This window comes from Equus asinus, chromosome 8, assembly GCF_041296235.1.
Source record: "Equus asinus isolate D_3611 breed Donkey chromosome 8, EquAss-T2T_v2, whole genome shotgun sequence".
NCBI lineage: Eukaryota > Metazoa > Chordata > Mammalia > Perissodactyla > Equidae > Equus > Equus asinus.
The window spans coordinates 100,089,280-100,106,763 of NC_091797.1; the positions used below are offsets into that span (position 1 = coordinate 100,089,280).

Below are 17,484 nucleotides of genomic sequence, written 5' to 3' on the forward strand. Positions count from 1 at the left end.
GTACAAGGCCACAAACGACCTCCCAGGGTAGAGTCCAGGGACCTGGTCCCACTCTTGCCCCTCTCTCAGCTGGCTGGACTGGGCCAGAGCCAAGTCAGAGGATGGCTCAGGCAGATGCAAGCCGGGATTCCCAGACCCACCGAGCCATGTGCAGATGGAGGGTACAGAGAGCAGCTGAGGGGAGAGGGCTCCTCCCACCCACTGGTACCCACAGGACCACCTAGGTCTCCTCATTCTGTGCTGGTCAGAGGCCCTATTTACCCCAAGGTCGTGTGGGATGCAGTTTCTCAAAACCAGGGACTATGAAGACCACTTCTTTTGCCAAACTAGAAGAGCCTTCTCAGCCTTCCTTTTATTTGTCTTCTCTACGGCATTTCATACTCCAATTTCTTAAGGATGTCTCCAAACTTTCTCTGACAGCATCTAAATGCAGCTAATCCCCAACACACTTTACGTGGTCTTCCATTAGCATCTGCAGTTGAGTTGAGTAGCATCCCCCCAAAATTTATGCCCACCTGGAACGTCAGAATGTGACCTTATTTGGCTCTCGAGATAAAATCATCCTTGATTTGGGGTGAGTCCTAAATCCAATGACTGGTGTCCTTATAAGAAGGGGAGAGGACACAGAGAGACACACAGAAAATGGCCATGTGAAGACAGAGTGGAGATTGGAGTGATGCTGCCACAAGCCAAGGAATGCCAGGAGCCACTAAAAGCTGGAGAAGGTGCAAGGAAGGATGCTCTCCTGGAGCCTGTGGAGGGGTCGTGGCCCTGCCGACACCTTGATTTTGCACTTTTGTCTCCAGAACTGAGATGAAGTAAATTTGTGTTGTTTTAAGCCACCAAGTTCACGGTGCTCTGCTAGGGCAGCCCCAGGAATCGAACACAGCCTCCTAATCACTCTCTGTCGCAATTTAACACATTTGCAGGCCCCAATCCTGCAAACAGGCACCCAGGGTACGCTGGGCAACAGCAGGCCTCAGGGCTCCACTTGCCTTGTGGGGCTGACATCTGAGTGGGGGTATAAACAGTGGAGACAGATGACGAGCACAGACCTACTAAGTGAGTGAAGTACACATGATACAGGAAGGTTATGGTGGCTACAGGAAGAGAAAGCCGGAGCGTGGAGGTGAAGGCAGGCCTTGGAGCAGGGACAGCAGGAAAGAGGTAGGGGGAGGAGTGCACTGACCTTCCTAACACCACTTGTGCTGGGGGTTCCACGCCACCCACAGGCTCGCTGCTTTGCTAGAGGGACTCAAGGGACCCCACATGTAGCCGGTGTCATGGCTGAGATTTATTACAGCAATGTAGCAAGATACACACCAGCAGCAAGGGGAACGGACAGCTCAGGCAGAGTCCGGAGGAATCCAGGCCAGGCTTCCCGAGCGCTCTCCCTCCGGACTCGAGGGTGCCACGGAGTGGGGCTTTGCCAGCAGCGAGCTGCAGCAACAGCAGTGTGCAGTGTTTCTGCCCAGGGAAGCCTGGGTACTGACACCCTGCCCACCACAATTCCGGACTCACCAAGGGAAGCAGGCATCACTATAAATCCCGCTGTTCATGAAGTCCACTGCAGGCTCCACCTCATCCCTGAGCTGGTCACCCATGCTACCTTCTCCTACACCAGAGCGGGCCCTGAGCCTGGGGAAGGAGCGTCCCAGGGAGGGCTTACAGCGGGAACAAGGGTGGCATGTGGGAAGAGCAAGGCAGTCAAGTGGCTGGAGAGGAGGGCCAGGGGAATGGTGGGAGGGGAGGGCAGAGGGAAAGGGTGCTGCAGGCCCCAGTGAGGGCCATGCCTTGTGGGAGAAGGAGGGCCTGAGGAGTAGAGGGCTCTCTGGCAGCTGTGTGAGAAGACTGGAGTGACTGGGGGTGGGAGCAAGGGATGAGCATCAGATCTGGTGGTTGTGACCCGGTGACAGGTGATGAGATGCTGGACGTGTCTGAAAGGGTGTGAGGTGTGAGGGAAGTCAGGGAGGACCCCTTTGTCTCCAGCTCCAGCACAGATCCCTCTCCAGGGCCTGCCCCTGCTTCCTAGACAGCCTTTGCCCTCAACAGCCTGCTCTGCCTGAAGGACCACATCTTGCAGAAAGGCAACGCAAGCAGAGTTGCCCCAGCTGGAAACCGGGAGGCACGGAGGTGGCATGCCATTGTACCTGCAGACCCCTACTCACCGACCTCCCTCCAGCACACTCCCTCCTCCACTCCCCCACCCCCCACCACAGCAGGTAGGCCCTCAGCCAGAGTAACGGCAACAGCCCCAACACTCCTCTCACTCCTCTGCACACGAGCTGCCCTTAGCCTGGCATACAAAAGCATGTGAAACGCCACCTAAGTCCTGTTGTCATGTCTCCTCCTGCACGTCCATCAGGCAGCCACTCTCATCTCTGTGTCTCTGTCCCCTGCTCCCTAAGCATGGAAGAGCCCTCCATCGCTGCAGTAGGGGGTGACCCTCACTAACTTTTCTGGCCAATGTGCCATCTGTCTTCCCACCAGCAGGCCATCAGCCTCTCAGGGCAGTGCCTCGCCTTCCTGTCCTGGTATGGCAGCACCCACGGAACGAGCCTGCACTGGGGCCCACCAGGGACTGTGTGGCTCCTCCCAGAGGCCTGCTGCAGAGACAGCCACCCCACTCTCAGGGGTGTCTTTCTTCAGCAGAACTGGAGCCTGACCCCTAGCTGACCCCACTCCGGCCTGATGTCACCTCGCCCAGAGGGCAGGGTCTCTGCACTGTGTCTTCTAGGACAGCCTGAGCCCTGGCCCTACCCCCCATTGCCCCTCCTTCAATGCTGAGAGGCTTCTAGATCCAAGGTCCTACTGGCAGGTGCAGGACAGGTCAAGGCACACAACACGATCACATCCTCCCCAGGTGCAGGCACCAGGGCCGAGAAGATGGAAGCACACCTGGTCTTTGCCCACCTGTGACGGGGGTGAGCCCCTAGAGGCAGACACACTGAGACACTGCTAGACAGTGGGGGCAAAGATGCCGAGTATACCTTAAATGAGCAAGTTACACAACACACGGACACATCACACACACAGTATGCTTCCCTTTTTATATTTTAAAATAAATAGCGCATGTAATAACCAGAAACTGCAGTGATACTGGTAAGAGCAATGATGGGGGCCCTGCACGGCGACCTGTGAGAAAATGCAGATGTTTCCCTTTAGAAAGCACAGATCTGTTTTTTTCAAACTTTGGCCATAACCGTTATACAAATGGTGATCTCGTGTTCTTTCGAGGCCACAGCTCTCGGTCTCCAGTGCACGCCAGGACCCGGGTGCTGTCAAATCCTCAGGTGACGGGTTGACAGACCGTGCAGACAGGGCGCAGAGGCAGAGCCACCCTCCTGTGGGAGAGGCCGAGGAAGCGTGTGCCCGAAGGCCCCCAGGAGAACTCTCTTGAGCAGAGTTCCAAATTAAAATACATGGGGAATGCCTGCTTGTAGGTACAAGAAGTATGTATACACATATAATACCACACACGCACTGTTGTGCCAGTATATAACACACATTACATAATGCACAAAAATAGGAAAAAGTTAGACAAGATATAGACGAAGCAAACATTTTTAAACATCTTCCTGTGATGGCTCCCTCCTACCATTAGCTAATATTCTCAGGCACAATCTGTCCTTAGGGAGGGGCTCATGATTAACGACAACGGATTGAAATCCACTTCATGCTGTCTTTGTGACCTGGCACCTTTGGGTGAGTGTGCTCCTCGGACCCAGCTGGACCCCGTTTTACAGCAGGCTGCACCTGGCAGAGTTCCTTTGGAAGCAGAAGGGCGGGCTCTGCCATTCTCTTATTTGCTTGGGGTTGTGTTTTCAGCATTCTCTTCACTCTGCAGTTTCGCAGCAGAAATGTTTTAACATGGAAATTTTCAAATACACACGAAAGCAGAGAGAGGAGTATGACGACTCCCTCATGAGGCTTCAACACTGCCTCCACCCTGCAGTTTGTTTTGTCTGTCCCCCTCCCCACGGAAATTCCTCCCCTGCAGACAGAGCACAGCTCACCCTACACACAGGTGTGCGTCTCCTGAAACCGCACAGCCACAACACGACTGTCACACCTAAGAAGACCTCTACTACAAAAAAAAGCATGTCAACCTCTACTACAAATTCATAGGCACTTTCCCTAATTGTCCCCCCAAAGTTTTTTAAAACTTTCCCCCCAATCCAGGATGCCATTGAGGTTATGTGCTACATTTGGTTTTAGGTTTCTTTAGCTTCTTCGAATCTAGAACAACTCATGATGTTGAGCTGTGTCATGTGTCTGGGCCAGTGACCTTGCAGGAGAAGAATCTTTCTTATCCACATAATCATTTGGTGACCATTGCTTAAATCCCTAACAGAATTCCCCAGTCCAGTTAAGCAGGCAAGTGCTGCACCCACGCAGAGCTGCTGGACGTCAGGCCCCACAGCACCACCTGTGTGCGGCCCACTCTTGCCTCGGAGCCCCTTGCACACTGAGCCACCATTGCCAGTGTTGATAGACACATTCATCTTTTCCTAAATTTCAGATTCCTGGTGGAGCCACAGAGACCATTATGGCCAGTGGAGCCCACTAATGCCATTCTAATGCCAGAGAGGATGGTCCCATGTCTCCCAACTCAGAACAAGCTGTCATGCCACAGAGACTCAAGTCTTCTCCTTTGAACTAACTGTGTCATGAAGATAACTGTGTCCAGGAGAGTCTACACTGTCCCGAAGGGCGGTACCCTCTGCTGGGGTAAGGGGCGATGGGCCCTGGCCTAGGATTTACCTCCAACAGCTGTGATTAGAGCAGATAAGAAACTACTCGGACAACTACGCTTTGCAAGGCGCCCTGTGACTTTGGTCCTGGAAACCCAAAAGCCATTTATTTGTCAACTACTCCCGTGGGAAATCTAAATAATACGCCCAGAAACTTTGGGAATGCAAATGTGGGTAGGCTTTTAGTAGGACATTAGGAGGACATGAGAATGGGGTGACATCCTAAGCAGGAGTGGGAGCCAGTGGGTGAGGTCCCCTCTGCTGGGGCCTCTGCAGTGCCACCTCTGCACCCCCTGCCCTGGGGGCCTGCCTCTCTCCAGGGCAGCCTGCTGCCCAGGGCCCTGGCCCTTCTCAACACCAGTCCTGTCTGTGCCTTCACCCATTCTGGGCGGAAACACAGCCAGGACCTGCCGTAAAGTCACTCAGGCTGGGAAGAGGGACCTGAGCTGGGGGCTGGCCCTGGAGTGCCTGCCCATCATCATAGCCCTCCCAGTGATCTGGGACCCATTACTCTCCATGACCCCAGCACCAGGCAGCCCTACGGGCCAGGCACCACCAGTGAGAGGGTGGGGGTAAGTGGGGAGACCCCAGCAATATCCCCCTGTTCAATTTCAACTCAACAATTCTTCAGAGAAAAGACCAGAAAGGCTTACCTTTGAACGCTACCTCCCAGCGACCTTCTAAAGAGCGGTTCCGGCCAGTGACGACATATTGGTAGCCAACCCACAACCTATAGGAGGGCAGAAATGCAGGAAACCTCAGTGCAGCGGCAGGGAAGCAGCCATCAACTGTGCGTGCGTGCGTGTATTTTAATAGTTATACCGACCTTTAAAATATTGAGCTTCTCAGGGCCAACCTTCCTCACCAAAAAACCAAAAACAAATTAAGCTTCTAAAAGCATTAATGATTTTGTTTTGATACTTAATTTCAATAAAATGAATTAAAATTCTAAACAATGAATTCACAAGTCAGAAGAAGTTTTATCTTGGGTAACTCCTACCAAGGCTCCTTTTTTTTCCTTTTTACTTTTTTTAGTGGTTGCCCTAGAGTTTGCAACACGTATTTATAACCAAGTCCACTTTTTTTTTTCTGCTTTTTCTCCTCAAATCCCCCCAGTACATAGTTGTATATTTTAGTTGTGGGTCCTTCTAGTTGTGGCATGTGGGAGCCGCCTCAACATGGCCTTGTGAGCAGTGCCATGTTCATGCCCAGGATCTGAACCAGCGAAACCCTGGGCCACTGAAGCGGAGCACACGAACTCAACCACTCGGCCATGGGGTTGGCCCCCTGCCAAGACTCTTTATTAGCTGATCCAACAAAGCTTTCACACTCTAAGTAAGACCCACCTTATTCTTGACAGACATCCAGCTCCATGAACATAACTCTATGAATACACTAAAACCACAGAACAGTATACTCTAAAGGGAGAAATTTTATGGTATGTGAATTACATCTCAATAAAAAACAAACCCTTGTGAGCATACACTGAGGTGCTGGGTAAAACCACGCTCACGGCTTCCTGCTGTCTCGCAGTCAGAGCCCAGCCAGGCCTGTGGCATGCACTCGTTGCCACAGCGAGGGGCCATGCACACAGACCCGGCCGACTGCCACAGCCTCCTGCAGAGTGTGTACCCCTCACCTCAGCCTTCCAGCCCCACTCCTGGAGATGCCTGTCAGTAGGTCCAGTGCCACCGTGGGAGCCCTGGCACTGGCACTCTGCCCCTTCAGCCTACCGCCGTGTGCACACACACCCTGAGGGGACGGGCTGCTTCCCCACCTGCTGGGCTATGCCCTCTCACCTTTCCACGGACTCACAACCACCCTGTGAGCTAGGAGTTACTTTTTTCACTTTGTAGCTGCCAAAATAGCAAAGTCTCTTGATTTGCCACCGTCACAATGCATAACGGTAGAGCCAAAACCCAACTCGGGTCTTGAAAGAAAAGCTCTCTTTCCACCTGCTGTGGTCATTGCACTCCTACAACAAGGTGGCAGCCAGTGCCATTGCTGCCAGCACTGGCCGTCTGGTCACCCCTGTGATCCACTCCCCCGACCCCAGCAGTGTGGAAGGGGCAGTATGATGTGACCTCCAGAGGAGGAACACCAAAGTTCTCAGCACACACCTGCCCCCAAAACAAAAACCCCCAAAACACCGGGCCTGGAAGACGTTGGCAGTCAGCCTCCGTTTTCACATTCTCCTTGATGCCACAGAGCCTGGGTGTCAAGAGGCAGGCTCTGAAGACAGACACCAGAGTTGGGACCCAAGCATGCCCCAGCTAGCGTGTGCCCACGGCCACAGGCTCACCCACCCTGGGCCTCAGTCTTCTTACCCACCACCCTGCTGTGGTTTCTGGGGGGACAAAATGAGCAGGCCCATGGAGAGCACTGAGCACAGGGCCTGACAGAGCCCACTTTCTCGGAAGGAACCTCCACCTACTCTCGTGCCGGGCCTACGAAGCCCCACACCGAGCAGACCATCCTGATACAGGCCTGGCCCCCCTGCAGTTCAGCAGCTACAGCTGAAGCCCCAGAGGGAGACCAACGAAAGGTGCTGGCCCAAGGTGACATAAAGTGGCAGCCTGTCCCGGCCCCTCCAAGAGCCCCCAACTCCATCTCCACGTCTGCTCTAAACCCCAGATTTCTATTTGTTTCCAGTGGATGGGGCTGCCCTTCCCCAAAATGCTGGCTGTGGCTATGCCTCAGGAGTGCTACAGGCAGCCAGAGGCCATGTCCTCGGCGGGCATCAGCCCAGACCCCAGGCCTTTGCTGCCCATCCCAGGACTCACTTGTGCTGGTCTTGCCAAGCGAAGCTCCGCTCCGGCTGATCCCATTCCTGGGCCAGAACGAAACGCAGCTCCTGGTCAGTGGAGAAGGTGGCAAGGGAGCCGTTCACACGCTGGCAGGTCTGTGCAGCGTCCCAGTAGTTCTCCCCACTCAGGTAGACCCTGTAGCAGCTGGCTGTGCCCTCATAGTGGTGCCACCCTGTCGGGCACTTCCCTAGGAAACATGAAGGACAGAAGGGGAGTTGTCCCCCAAGTTAGGATCCTCGCTCACAAAATGCAAGTATACATGCTGCATCTGAGCATAGCTCAGAAATCACCCTAGACAAACGGGGAAACTGAGGCTCAAAAGGAAAGCTCTGCCTCTAAAACCACGTACTTTGTGAAATGCTCAAGCTTCTCTCAGATACAGATGGAAACAAAGGCCAAGTATATTCATGGATTCCTCCCATGTATGTAACATCTTTAATTTACTTCGCAGTAAAGACTGGCTGCTGAATTCATTTTGGTAAAGTGGATTTCGTTCTCTGATTAAGTCTGGTTGACAAGACAGCAGAACTCCCCACGCCAGCTAACGGCAAGGTCTGCCGGGAGTGAGCAGGAGCGTCCTTGCCCGAACTGCCTTCACTACCCCAAGCCCAGTCCTCCGCCTTCTTTTTCTGCTCACGTGGGTGCTGGCCAGTGCTCCTCTAAAACAGCAGCTCAGGAGATCAGAGCTGGAAGGGCCACTGAGACTGTGGAACCAAGCCCCGCCTCCCACAGATGAGAAAATGAAGCCCAGGTGCTTCCATGGTGGGCAAAAGCTGATTAGCCATTGTAGCCAGAGTCTCCCCAAGACAGGCTGGGCCAGACGTCTTCTCTCCAGGTGAACCCACCCTCGGGGCGGGAGGCCCCCGTACTGTATGGCTGGCCTTGGCTTAAGAGCAGCCACCTGTTCTACAGGATCTATCAAATGCTGGGGCCCCTGCCTCCTAAGAGCACACTGATGAAGAATAATGATTTAAAAGGCTTAAAGACTGATGCTTGTGTTTTTAATTACCTAGAGCATGTGTGTATAACTTATTAACAAAGGACAGAGGTTCCGGGAGAGGAAACGGCAGCTCTGGCCCCCACGCTAAAGAGGCATGCCACAGCACTGCTGCAGTATCGACGGAGGGACGCGCCACATGCTCACCGGGGAGGACCTGCTGACGCCCCGGAGCACGAGGAAGGCTCTTCAGCGTAGACCACGGGTAGCCCTCAGAGAGTACGAAGCAGAAGGGAAGGTGCACGGCATGCACAGCACACACCTGCTGAGTGTGTCACGTGGGTGTGAGGGGCAGGGAACCACCAGGTGGGCTTTACTGCATGATTCCTAAGCCCCACACACGATGCATTCAACCTGCCACACCCCCTCTACAGGTGGGTTCTGTCCCACCTCCACGTTAGAGGTGGGGACACTGAGGTGTGCTGAGGCCAAGCATCCCAGCTGGCGAGTGACAGGGTGGGCTTCCATCCTGGGCTCCTCACCCACCATCTCAGGATGGGTCCCAAGGAAACCCTCTGGGGATGGAAGCTGGGGGCAATGGAAGAAGGGAACATTACTTTTTATTGGCTCATCTTTTTTTATCTTTTGAAGTTTGTGGAATTACTACCTAGGTAGAAGTATTACCTGTTCAAAAGAAAAGAGATGAGCAATGAAAAGAGCATGGGACCGAGAGTTGGGACTCCACAGGACCGAGTCCTGGAGCCACCCCTGTTGGCTGCGTGACCTTGGGCAGGCTGACCTCCCAGAGCCTCAGTTTCCTTACTTGTCAAGCCAGCACAGCACCCATTTGACTGCTAGAAGCCCTAGAGTTCACAGCTATTAGGTGTCGAAGCCAAACATGGCATTGGGGCTCAGAGGATGACTGACCGTCCCCTCCCGGCAAGCTCAGTGCCCATCAGACGGAGACCCAGGCTCCACGCAGGGTTGCCGCTTGGAGGAGCACAGGGTGTGAGGGGACCTCTGAGGTGCTCCCCAGCGCTGAGCACCCGGCGGGGAGTACTAACACAGCATCTGGCTCCTAGGCCCAGCAGCAGATGCATCACATGTCAGTTCCTCCTGTCCTGGCAGGTGGCTGCTCGTCACACCTATGTATATCATCAGGCCTAGGGTCTTTCAGGAGGGGGTTCAGCTGTGGCCTTCTGCCTTTCAACCTTCTTTAATCTTGTTATGCTTCTTCAAAATCTTAATGTCACAGGGAAATCATTAAGTAACTAGTCACTAAAAGAAAATTTTTTAAACAGAGGTAGAACCTTCTCACCCCATCAGCTGAACCTAACCTCTCAAAGCCTGTCTCCATCTACAGAAGAGCCGGTGCAGTTCAGTCTGAAAGGGGCCACCTAGTGAAAACAAGCAGCCTGGTTCCAGAGCCTGGGTTTATGTCACGGCCTCACTACTCAGGCTGGGTGACCTTGGGTAGGTCACTGTGCAGCCTCACTCATCAAGGGAGGCTGACACCCTGGCTGCCCTAAAGGGCTGTTTTAAGAGACACACCCCTCCCACAGCCGAGTGGCACCGGGAGAGCCAGGGACCGCAGGGGGCCTCGAGGCGCAGGGCCCGAGAGGGCAGGTCTGCAACTTACTGCTGAAGCGGACGGGCTGCGCCACATTCACCGCATGCAAGTGCGTGGGCTCGCCGCCTCGGGCCCGCCCCTGCCGCGGATCCACAGCCTCCTTGCCATGGTAAGGACGCGACTCTCCGGTCACCTCTGAAAGCAAAGAGAGAAGCGGGCTGTGAGCACGGCTGATGATGTGGCTGGGCGCGGGCAGCTCTCTGGGGCCAGCGTGATGTCAAAGCGTAGCACGGTCAGGCCACTCGGGCCGGGAGGAGCAGGTGCGGGGCCGCAGGTATGCCGCTCAGTCAGGTTTTCTTTAAAACCCTATCAAATGTTGCTGTTCCAGTGAAACGAGTCACATGTGCTTCTACTGAAATGCCTTGGCAGTCCTGCTTTTTTCCTTATTATTATGAAATGAGGTCTCTCCTTCATTTCATTTTCTAACGGGCTTCTGCTGGCACAGCAAAGGGTCAGCCACTCCTGCTGAAAAGCTCTCAGCAGCTCTAGCCCCAAGGAGTTCTTTCCAGAGCCCAGGCTGCCCTCCCCCCTCACCTCCACACTGCCTGGGAGCATCCCGTGTTGAGTGAGCCCTTCCTCTGCCTGGCACTGGGCCTGAGTCACCGTCTGTCCACCTGCCTGCCAGCCCTTCTCACCACCTTAAGGCCTGGGCCTCAGGATACTCCTGCCTGGCTCCTGGGCGCCGGGACAGGCCCTGGTGTGCAGCAGGCCTCGATGCGTGGTTGGGAGTGTGAACAGGAAGCTGAAGCTGAGGAAGAAGTCTAGTTTTTTGTACCACGGCCCAAAAGTAATTCACAGGTTCCTCCCTCCACAGTCTATCTTTGGAGTTCTCCACGACCCTGTGAGAGGAGAACCACTCTCTTCCCTCTCACAGATGAGCGGCGACTCAGAGAAGTGAGGTGATTTACCCAAGGCACACAGTATGAGAGGGTCAGAGGCAATGTCCCTCCCAGGCCACCCACGTCCCCACTCTGCCTGCACAGGGGACAGCTTGGTGCATGGTGAAGGACACCTGGTACAAGGTCAGGACAGACGGTGACAAACTTGGTCTGCATGGCTGCACAGACAGAATGACAGACACCACGAGCAAGCCGGCTCTGCCTCCAGATGGCTGTACCATGACAGTTCTCGGCAACCTTAGGCCTTCGTGGCACGGCAAAGGGGGATGGGACAGGAGCATGGGGTTGGGGTATGGCGAGGTGGCCTCCCCAAAACCCATCTTCTCTGACTTCATGGCTGGCCATCAGCCCCACCTGACAAGCTTCTCTAGCCATCTGGTTCTACTGTGTGGCGTCACAGACTCTGATATTGTTTTTATTTAATGAATAATCTATTTTTTTCATTAAAAATAAATATTCAATGTGAAATATTTGAGAAATGCAGACGTTCAAAAAGACAAAACATATAAACCATAACTGTCTCTTTTCTTCTACACAAATTCTTAAAAATATTGGGATCACATTAAACACGCTATTTGTTTTGCAAGCTTAACAGCTTTCCATATTCTTAAATGGGCTTAAAAGGATCACTTTTAACGGCTGCACAGTGTTCTATGAGTGGATTTCTTTAATTACCACAATCCCCTTGGGTCAAAGTTTAGGCTGAATTTCTTCACCACTCTCCGAAGAGCTACAGTGAACAACCTGTACAGAAATCTGTCCCCCTCATTATTTCCTTCTGAGACCCCAAGCAGTCACAAGCCCTAGCAGCTTTGCTGCTTCTCCCACTTAAATATTCAGTATGAATGTTTCCATAGCTCCTTCTCACGTGTGTGAGGAGGATAGGTGCCATTAGATTGCAAAGCACTCTCATATAAAATGTGCCACCAGTGTCTGAGATATGCTTAACACAAGGCAAAGACCTCAAAGGAGAAGTACCTTCAGGGCCTTTGGTGCGACCTCACGGGGAACACAGTGACCTCATCGCTGCCCATGCGGGATGGGTGGCCTGTGGCTGCAGCTGCTCTCTTCAAACACCCAGCCCTGGGGGTCAGGGTGACATGAGCTAAGACAGGGGTGCCCCATCCACACATCCCGAGCGCCCAGTGCTCGTGGAGGAGACTGGCGGCTCTGGCACAGGGGCGGTGCTACAAAGCAACCCCCAGGCACCCCCGCAGGCAGCTGGCAGAGGAGTGGGAAGATCGACACTGGGTTTGGAGCGATGGCAGACCGAGAGAACAGAAGGCTTCCAGGCAGAGGGCACAGTTTGGGCAAAGGCCAAAGATGGGCACATCTGGAACAGGCCTGAGGACAAGCTAGGGGGTGGCTAGAGCACATTTTACTACACCTACATTTCACATCTCCCTCTATCTGCCCAAACGAGCAAGACCTGCAATTCCACTGTGTCTTGGCCTCTTCCCAGACCAAGCATTAGCACCTGGTATGTGACAGGCCGAACTACTCACAGAAAGACAGATGAATCTAGGGCGGGTGGTGGGAGGGGATGGAAAGGTAAGAGACTTCTGTGGGGTTACACGGGCACTGAACACCAGGTGGCCTGGATGCTGTTTGTTGGAGCCAAGCCGTCTGCAGCTCAGGGAGGGAGTAGGTGAAACAGTTAAGGAAAGAAGCCAGAAAGCCAAGGGGTGATGTAGGAAGCTACTTTGTGCTGAGCAGGCTTCTCTGTGATTCAGGTGGCCCTCTTCCGTCATTTCTCTTTGCACCCATATGCCCACATCCATCCCCTCCTCACTCACTTGTTCAATACCGTCACAAGGCGCCACAGAAAGCCACCAGCAGACAGGCCTTTGCCAGCAGAAGGGAAAGGGCTTGGCTGAGGGGATGGTACTGATGAGAGAAACAAATTCCCAAGTGTCCTGGGGGAGAGCATAGGGGCTGGGAGAAGCAGAAGGTGGGGGCAGCTGGGGAGGAGGCAGAACTCAGGATTAGCACCTTTACAGACCTCTTAGGACCACCACTGACAATCAGGAATTTCCTCTGAGACCCAAGAACTAGAAATCATCAGCAGAAACTTAACAGGAAAATCTCCAAACAGCTGGAAACTAAACAACACATTTCGAAAAAATCCATGGATCAAAGGGGAATAATAAAAATACTTTGAACTGAATAAAAATGAAAAGACATGTCAGAATTTGTGTCATCCAGCTAAAGTTGTGCTGAGAGGGAAATGCGTTGCACTAAAAGCCTGTATTCAAGAAAAAACAAATCTCACATCAGTAATCTAAACTCTTACCTCAAGAACCTGGAAAAAGAAAAAGACAATGAAATAAACCCAAAGTAAGCAGAAGAAAAAAAATAATAAATATAAGAATTGAAATGAGTGAAGTTAAAAGCAGAAAAATAGAGAAAATCAACGAAACAAAGAACTGGTTCCTTCACAAGATCAGTAAAATTGACAGACCTCTAGCAAGACGGACAAAGAAAGAGAAGACACGATTTAAAATATCAAGAACGAAACAGGATGTTACTGCCAACCCTGCAGATGTCGAAAAGGTAATAAGGGAATGCTATGAACGACTCTACACATGTGCATTTCACAACTGAGATGAAATGGGTCAGTTTTCCTCAAATAACACAGCCTACCGCAACTCACTCAAACTAAACAGGAAATTTGAATAGCCCTGTATCTGCTAAGAAAACTGAACTTCCCCAAAAGAAATGTCCAGGCCTAGATAGTTACACTGGAGAGTTCTACCAAACATTTAAAGAAAAGTTAACACCAATTCTGCATGACTTTTCCCCAGAAAATGCGGAATAAAAAATGCTTAGGAATAAATCTAACAAAACATTTACAGGATTTATATGACAAAAATTATAAGATGCTGATGAAAGATATAAAAATATGTAAATAAATGGAGAGACATACCATATTTATGGATTGGAAGATTCAAATAAGATCTCGATTCTTCCTAAATTGATACACAGTATTTAACTCAATTCCGATCAAAATCCCAGCAAGAGTTTTTGTGTAGATGAGATTAGTCTGAAATTTCTATGGAAAAGCACAGGATGCAGAATACCTCAAACAGCATTGAAAAAGGCTATCTTCAGGAAAAAGAAAAATCTTGAAAAAAAAATCTTTAGGAACTAGGGCTAGGCAGTGAGTACTTAGACTTGACTCCCAAAGCATGAGCCATAAAAATTAATGAATTGGACTTCATCAAAATGACAAACTTTTTTTCCCCCTGAGGAAGATTTGCCCTGAGCTAACATCTGTGCCAATCTTCCTCTATTTTGTATGTGGGGTGCCACCAAAGCGTGGCTGCCAACGAGTGGTATAGGTCTGTGCCTGGGAATGGAACCCCAGGTCAAGGAAGCAGAGGAAGCTGGCCCCTCTTACCCTCTCCTTTCATAAGATCACATCTTCCTAAGAAAAAGTAGAGCAACTTTTATGAATCTGTCCATCTGGAAATTTCTTTGTTCTATCCTCATGTATGACTGGTTTCTCTGGGTATAAAAATCTGAAATTAATAACATTTTGAGGCTTCTAGTTAAAGATATCAGATTGAACAAACATATTCATTCACCTCTAGCCTCTCCTGAAACCCACTAAAACAAGAGTAATGGGATTTTTAATAAGGCATAGTCACAAGGACAAACAGAACAGGAAAGAGAACCACAAAGTTCTAAGAACTGGAAAACAGAAGGACAAGTGATAATTAACTTAGATAAGGTAACCATGCTTTGTAATTTGCCTGGGGACAATCCTGGTTTATGCCTGTTTGTGCCAGTACCCTATCCAGTTAAAAGCACTGGTCATTCTCAAAGTTGCCTTATTCTAGAAGTAAAGAACTCTAAATTTATTTGAGCCCAGAAAGCTAAATCCTAGGCCGACAGCTGGAACGGTTGAACTCTGAAAAAGAAATTTGGCAATATTTAGCAAAACTATATATGCACTGACCCTCTGACCCAGCAATTTGACATTTAAGAATTTACACTGAAGACACATCTCAAAACAAACAAACCACATATGCACAAGGTTATTTATTATTGCATTATTCTTCACAGCAAACTAATACGAACCTAAAGGTCTATACACAGGAGACTGGTTACGGTGCGTCCCTGAGACAGAGTACAACATAGCTGCAAAAAAGAAGAGAAAATGATCTTTACGAATTAACAGAGTGATGTCAAGGATATTTCATTGAATTAAAAAAGAAAAAATCATAGTACAAAGAGTATACACAGTAAGATATGTTTTTACATAATAAGAGGGTGAAGAAAAAGAAGAGGAAGTAAAATATACATATATTTGCTTATTTTTGTAATAAAAAAACAAAAGCAACAGCAAAAAATCAGGAAAGATAAGTCAGAAACTAATCCAATTAGTTACCTAAAGGATGTGGGTGGGAATGGGACAAAGGGATACGCAGGAAACAGAACTTCTAAGTATGTGTTTTTAGGTAGTTACGACTTTTGAATCTTACGTTTTACATATTCCAAAAATAAATCAGTTACACAACTTTGGGAATATACTAAAAGCCATGAAATTGTATACTTTGAAGGCATAAATTTTATGGCACATGATTTACATCTTAATAAAAAACTTACAAATAAATTAAATCAAGATGAGGTGGCAAAGTCCTAAAACTGAATACAAACAGAGCCCAATGTTAACCACACAGAAGGAATGCGTCCCAGTGACTTCTGATTAGAGAACTGACTGTACCCTCAGTGCGAAGCAGTTTAACAACATAAAGAGCTGCACAGAAGGCCGAGAAGTGACTGCGTAGGTCTGTTCCTGGTAGCAGTGCAGGAGCAGTAATCCCAAACTCCTGTATGTGTATATTAGGATTGGCCCAATGAGCACACACGGAGGACGCTGGGAACCAGAGTTCTTACCACGGGAAAGGGAGATACAAATATGAGACAGGAGGAGGAGGAGAGAACTCTAGTGCAGGTTAGAATTGGACGTATCAATAAATATAAACTTCTGAGTTTAAAGAAAGCTTTCCTAGCACTATCTACTGAAGAGGCTAGAAGCAATGATGCCCAAATAACTGCGAGCACAGCTAACACTCAGATCTTAGTTTCCAAATACCATTCCTCAGTGAAAGGAACAGGGCTCCTTATAGAGAAATGACTGATTCGAGGTCTGGGGCAGGAAAGGTACAAGACGAGCCTGGAACATCTTGTTGTGTCAGAAAATAAGAAAGAGGAAATCTCTTTATATCATTTATAAGCGTAGTACATATGGCAGAACTACAAAATCACCATTTTTTAATCGCCACTGTTATAACTGATTCAGATAAGCATCAACATAAGCCAAAACAACTAGGTGTAAGGTTGGAGAACAGCTAGAATACTTCTCCACAGATTATTCATTCGTTACTTATTCACAGATTAATTTTCATTACAAAATGGGAAAAAAGTTGACAATAGTGAAATTTGGCAGACATTACCTTAACCAAGTGATCAAACTTAACATTGCCAATAACGGGACAAACTGACCTCACGCACCCCCTGACTTGACACTTCATGACCTGCTAAAAAAAACCTTAAAATCTCACCTGAATCTAATAATGAGGCAACAGACCAGTCCAAATGGAGGAACATTCCAGAAAACAACTAGCCTGGACTAACATCAATAACTTTTTAAAAGGCCGGGAATACTTCTCGATTAAAGAACAAAGCAAGATGGCAAGAAAATACAACATGTAGCCTTTGAATAAACCCTGGATTTAAAGAAAAAAAAAAACCCTGTAACACATTTTTTGGGACAATTGAAAAAAACTTCAATATAATAAACTAATAGTATTGCAGTAAGTTTCTTGCATGTGAAAACTGTATTGTGGTTATGTAATGGATTGTTCTTGTTCTTAGAAGACAGATGCTGAAATGTTTAGGGGTAAAATGTCATATCTGTAACACACTCTCAAAGAGTTCAGAAAAAACACAGGTAGAGAAAATGATCTTGGCAAAAAGCTACTGGTTGGTGAACACAGGTAAAGGCTGCATGAGTGTTCATTGTACTGTTCCCCAGCCTTTTCTGCAGATCTAAGGCGGCCCGGTTCCTAGGTTCAGTTCCAGGATGTGGCCCTACACCACTCGTCAGCCATGCTGTGGGCGTCCCACATACAAAATAGAGGAAGACTGGCAGAGATGTTAGCTCAGGGCCAATCTTCCTCACCCAAAATAAAAAAAGTCAGAGGAGAAGGGAGTTGACACATGCAGATGCTGTGCCCGGCACTTGGTGTGCTCAGGCACCTCTGCCCTTCCTCACCCTAGCAGAACATGGGTGAGTTACTGAAAAGAAAGTAAAACAGGTGGTCGCTGGGTTGAGGGACACCAGTTCAGCTGAAACTCAGGGTCAGTACTTGGGGAGGGGAGGGCAGACTCTAGCCCCTTCTCCTCCACTAAGCTCCCAGAGCCCAAGCCTCCAGGCAGACTAGAACAT

The 17,484-nt window shown here is 49.8% G+C and overlaps 1 protein-coding gene across 7 annotated transcripts in view; it reads right to left on the reverse strand.

Moving 5' to 3' along the window:
* Nucleotides 1-17,484, reverse strand: part of DGCR2 (DiGeorge syndrome critical region gene 2) — an 89,081-nt gene that overhangs the window by 29,352 nt on the left and 42,245 nt on the right. For 4 of the 7 annotated variants that reach the window (XM_044775461.2, XM_044775459.2, XM_070516641.1 and 1 more), the window contains 3 exons: nucleotides 10,138-10,263; nucleotides 7,538-7,748; nucleotides 5,408-5,484 (listed from right to left, as the gene is read on the reverse strand). In XM_044775461.2, the coding sequence (XP_044631396.2) occupies nucleotides 5,408-5,484; nucleotides 7,538-7,748; nucleotides 10,138-10,263 (414 nt within the window). Of the gene's footprint in view, nucleotides 1-5,407; nucleotides 5,485-7,537; nucleotides 7,749-10,137; nucleotides 10,264-15,110; nucleotides 15,171-17,484 lie in introns of all 7 variants that reach the window. The other 3 variants (XM_044775458.2, XM_044775460.2, XM_044775462.2) reach the window with 2 other exon arrangements.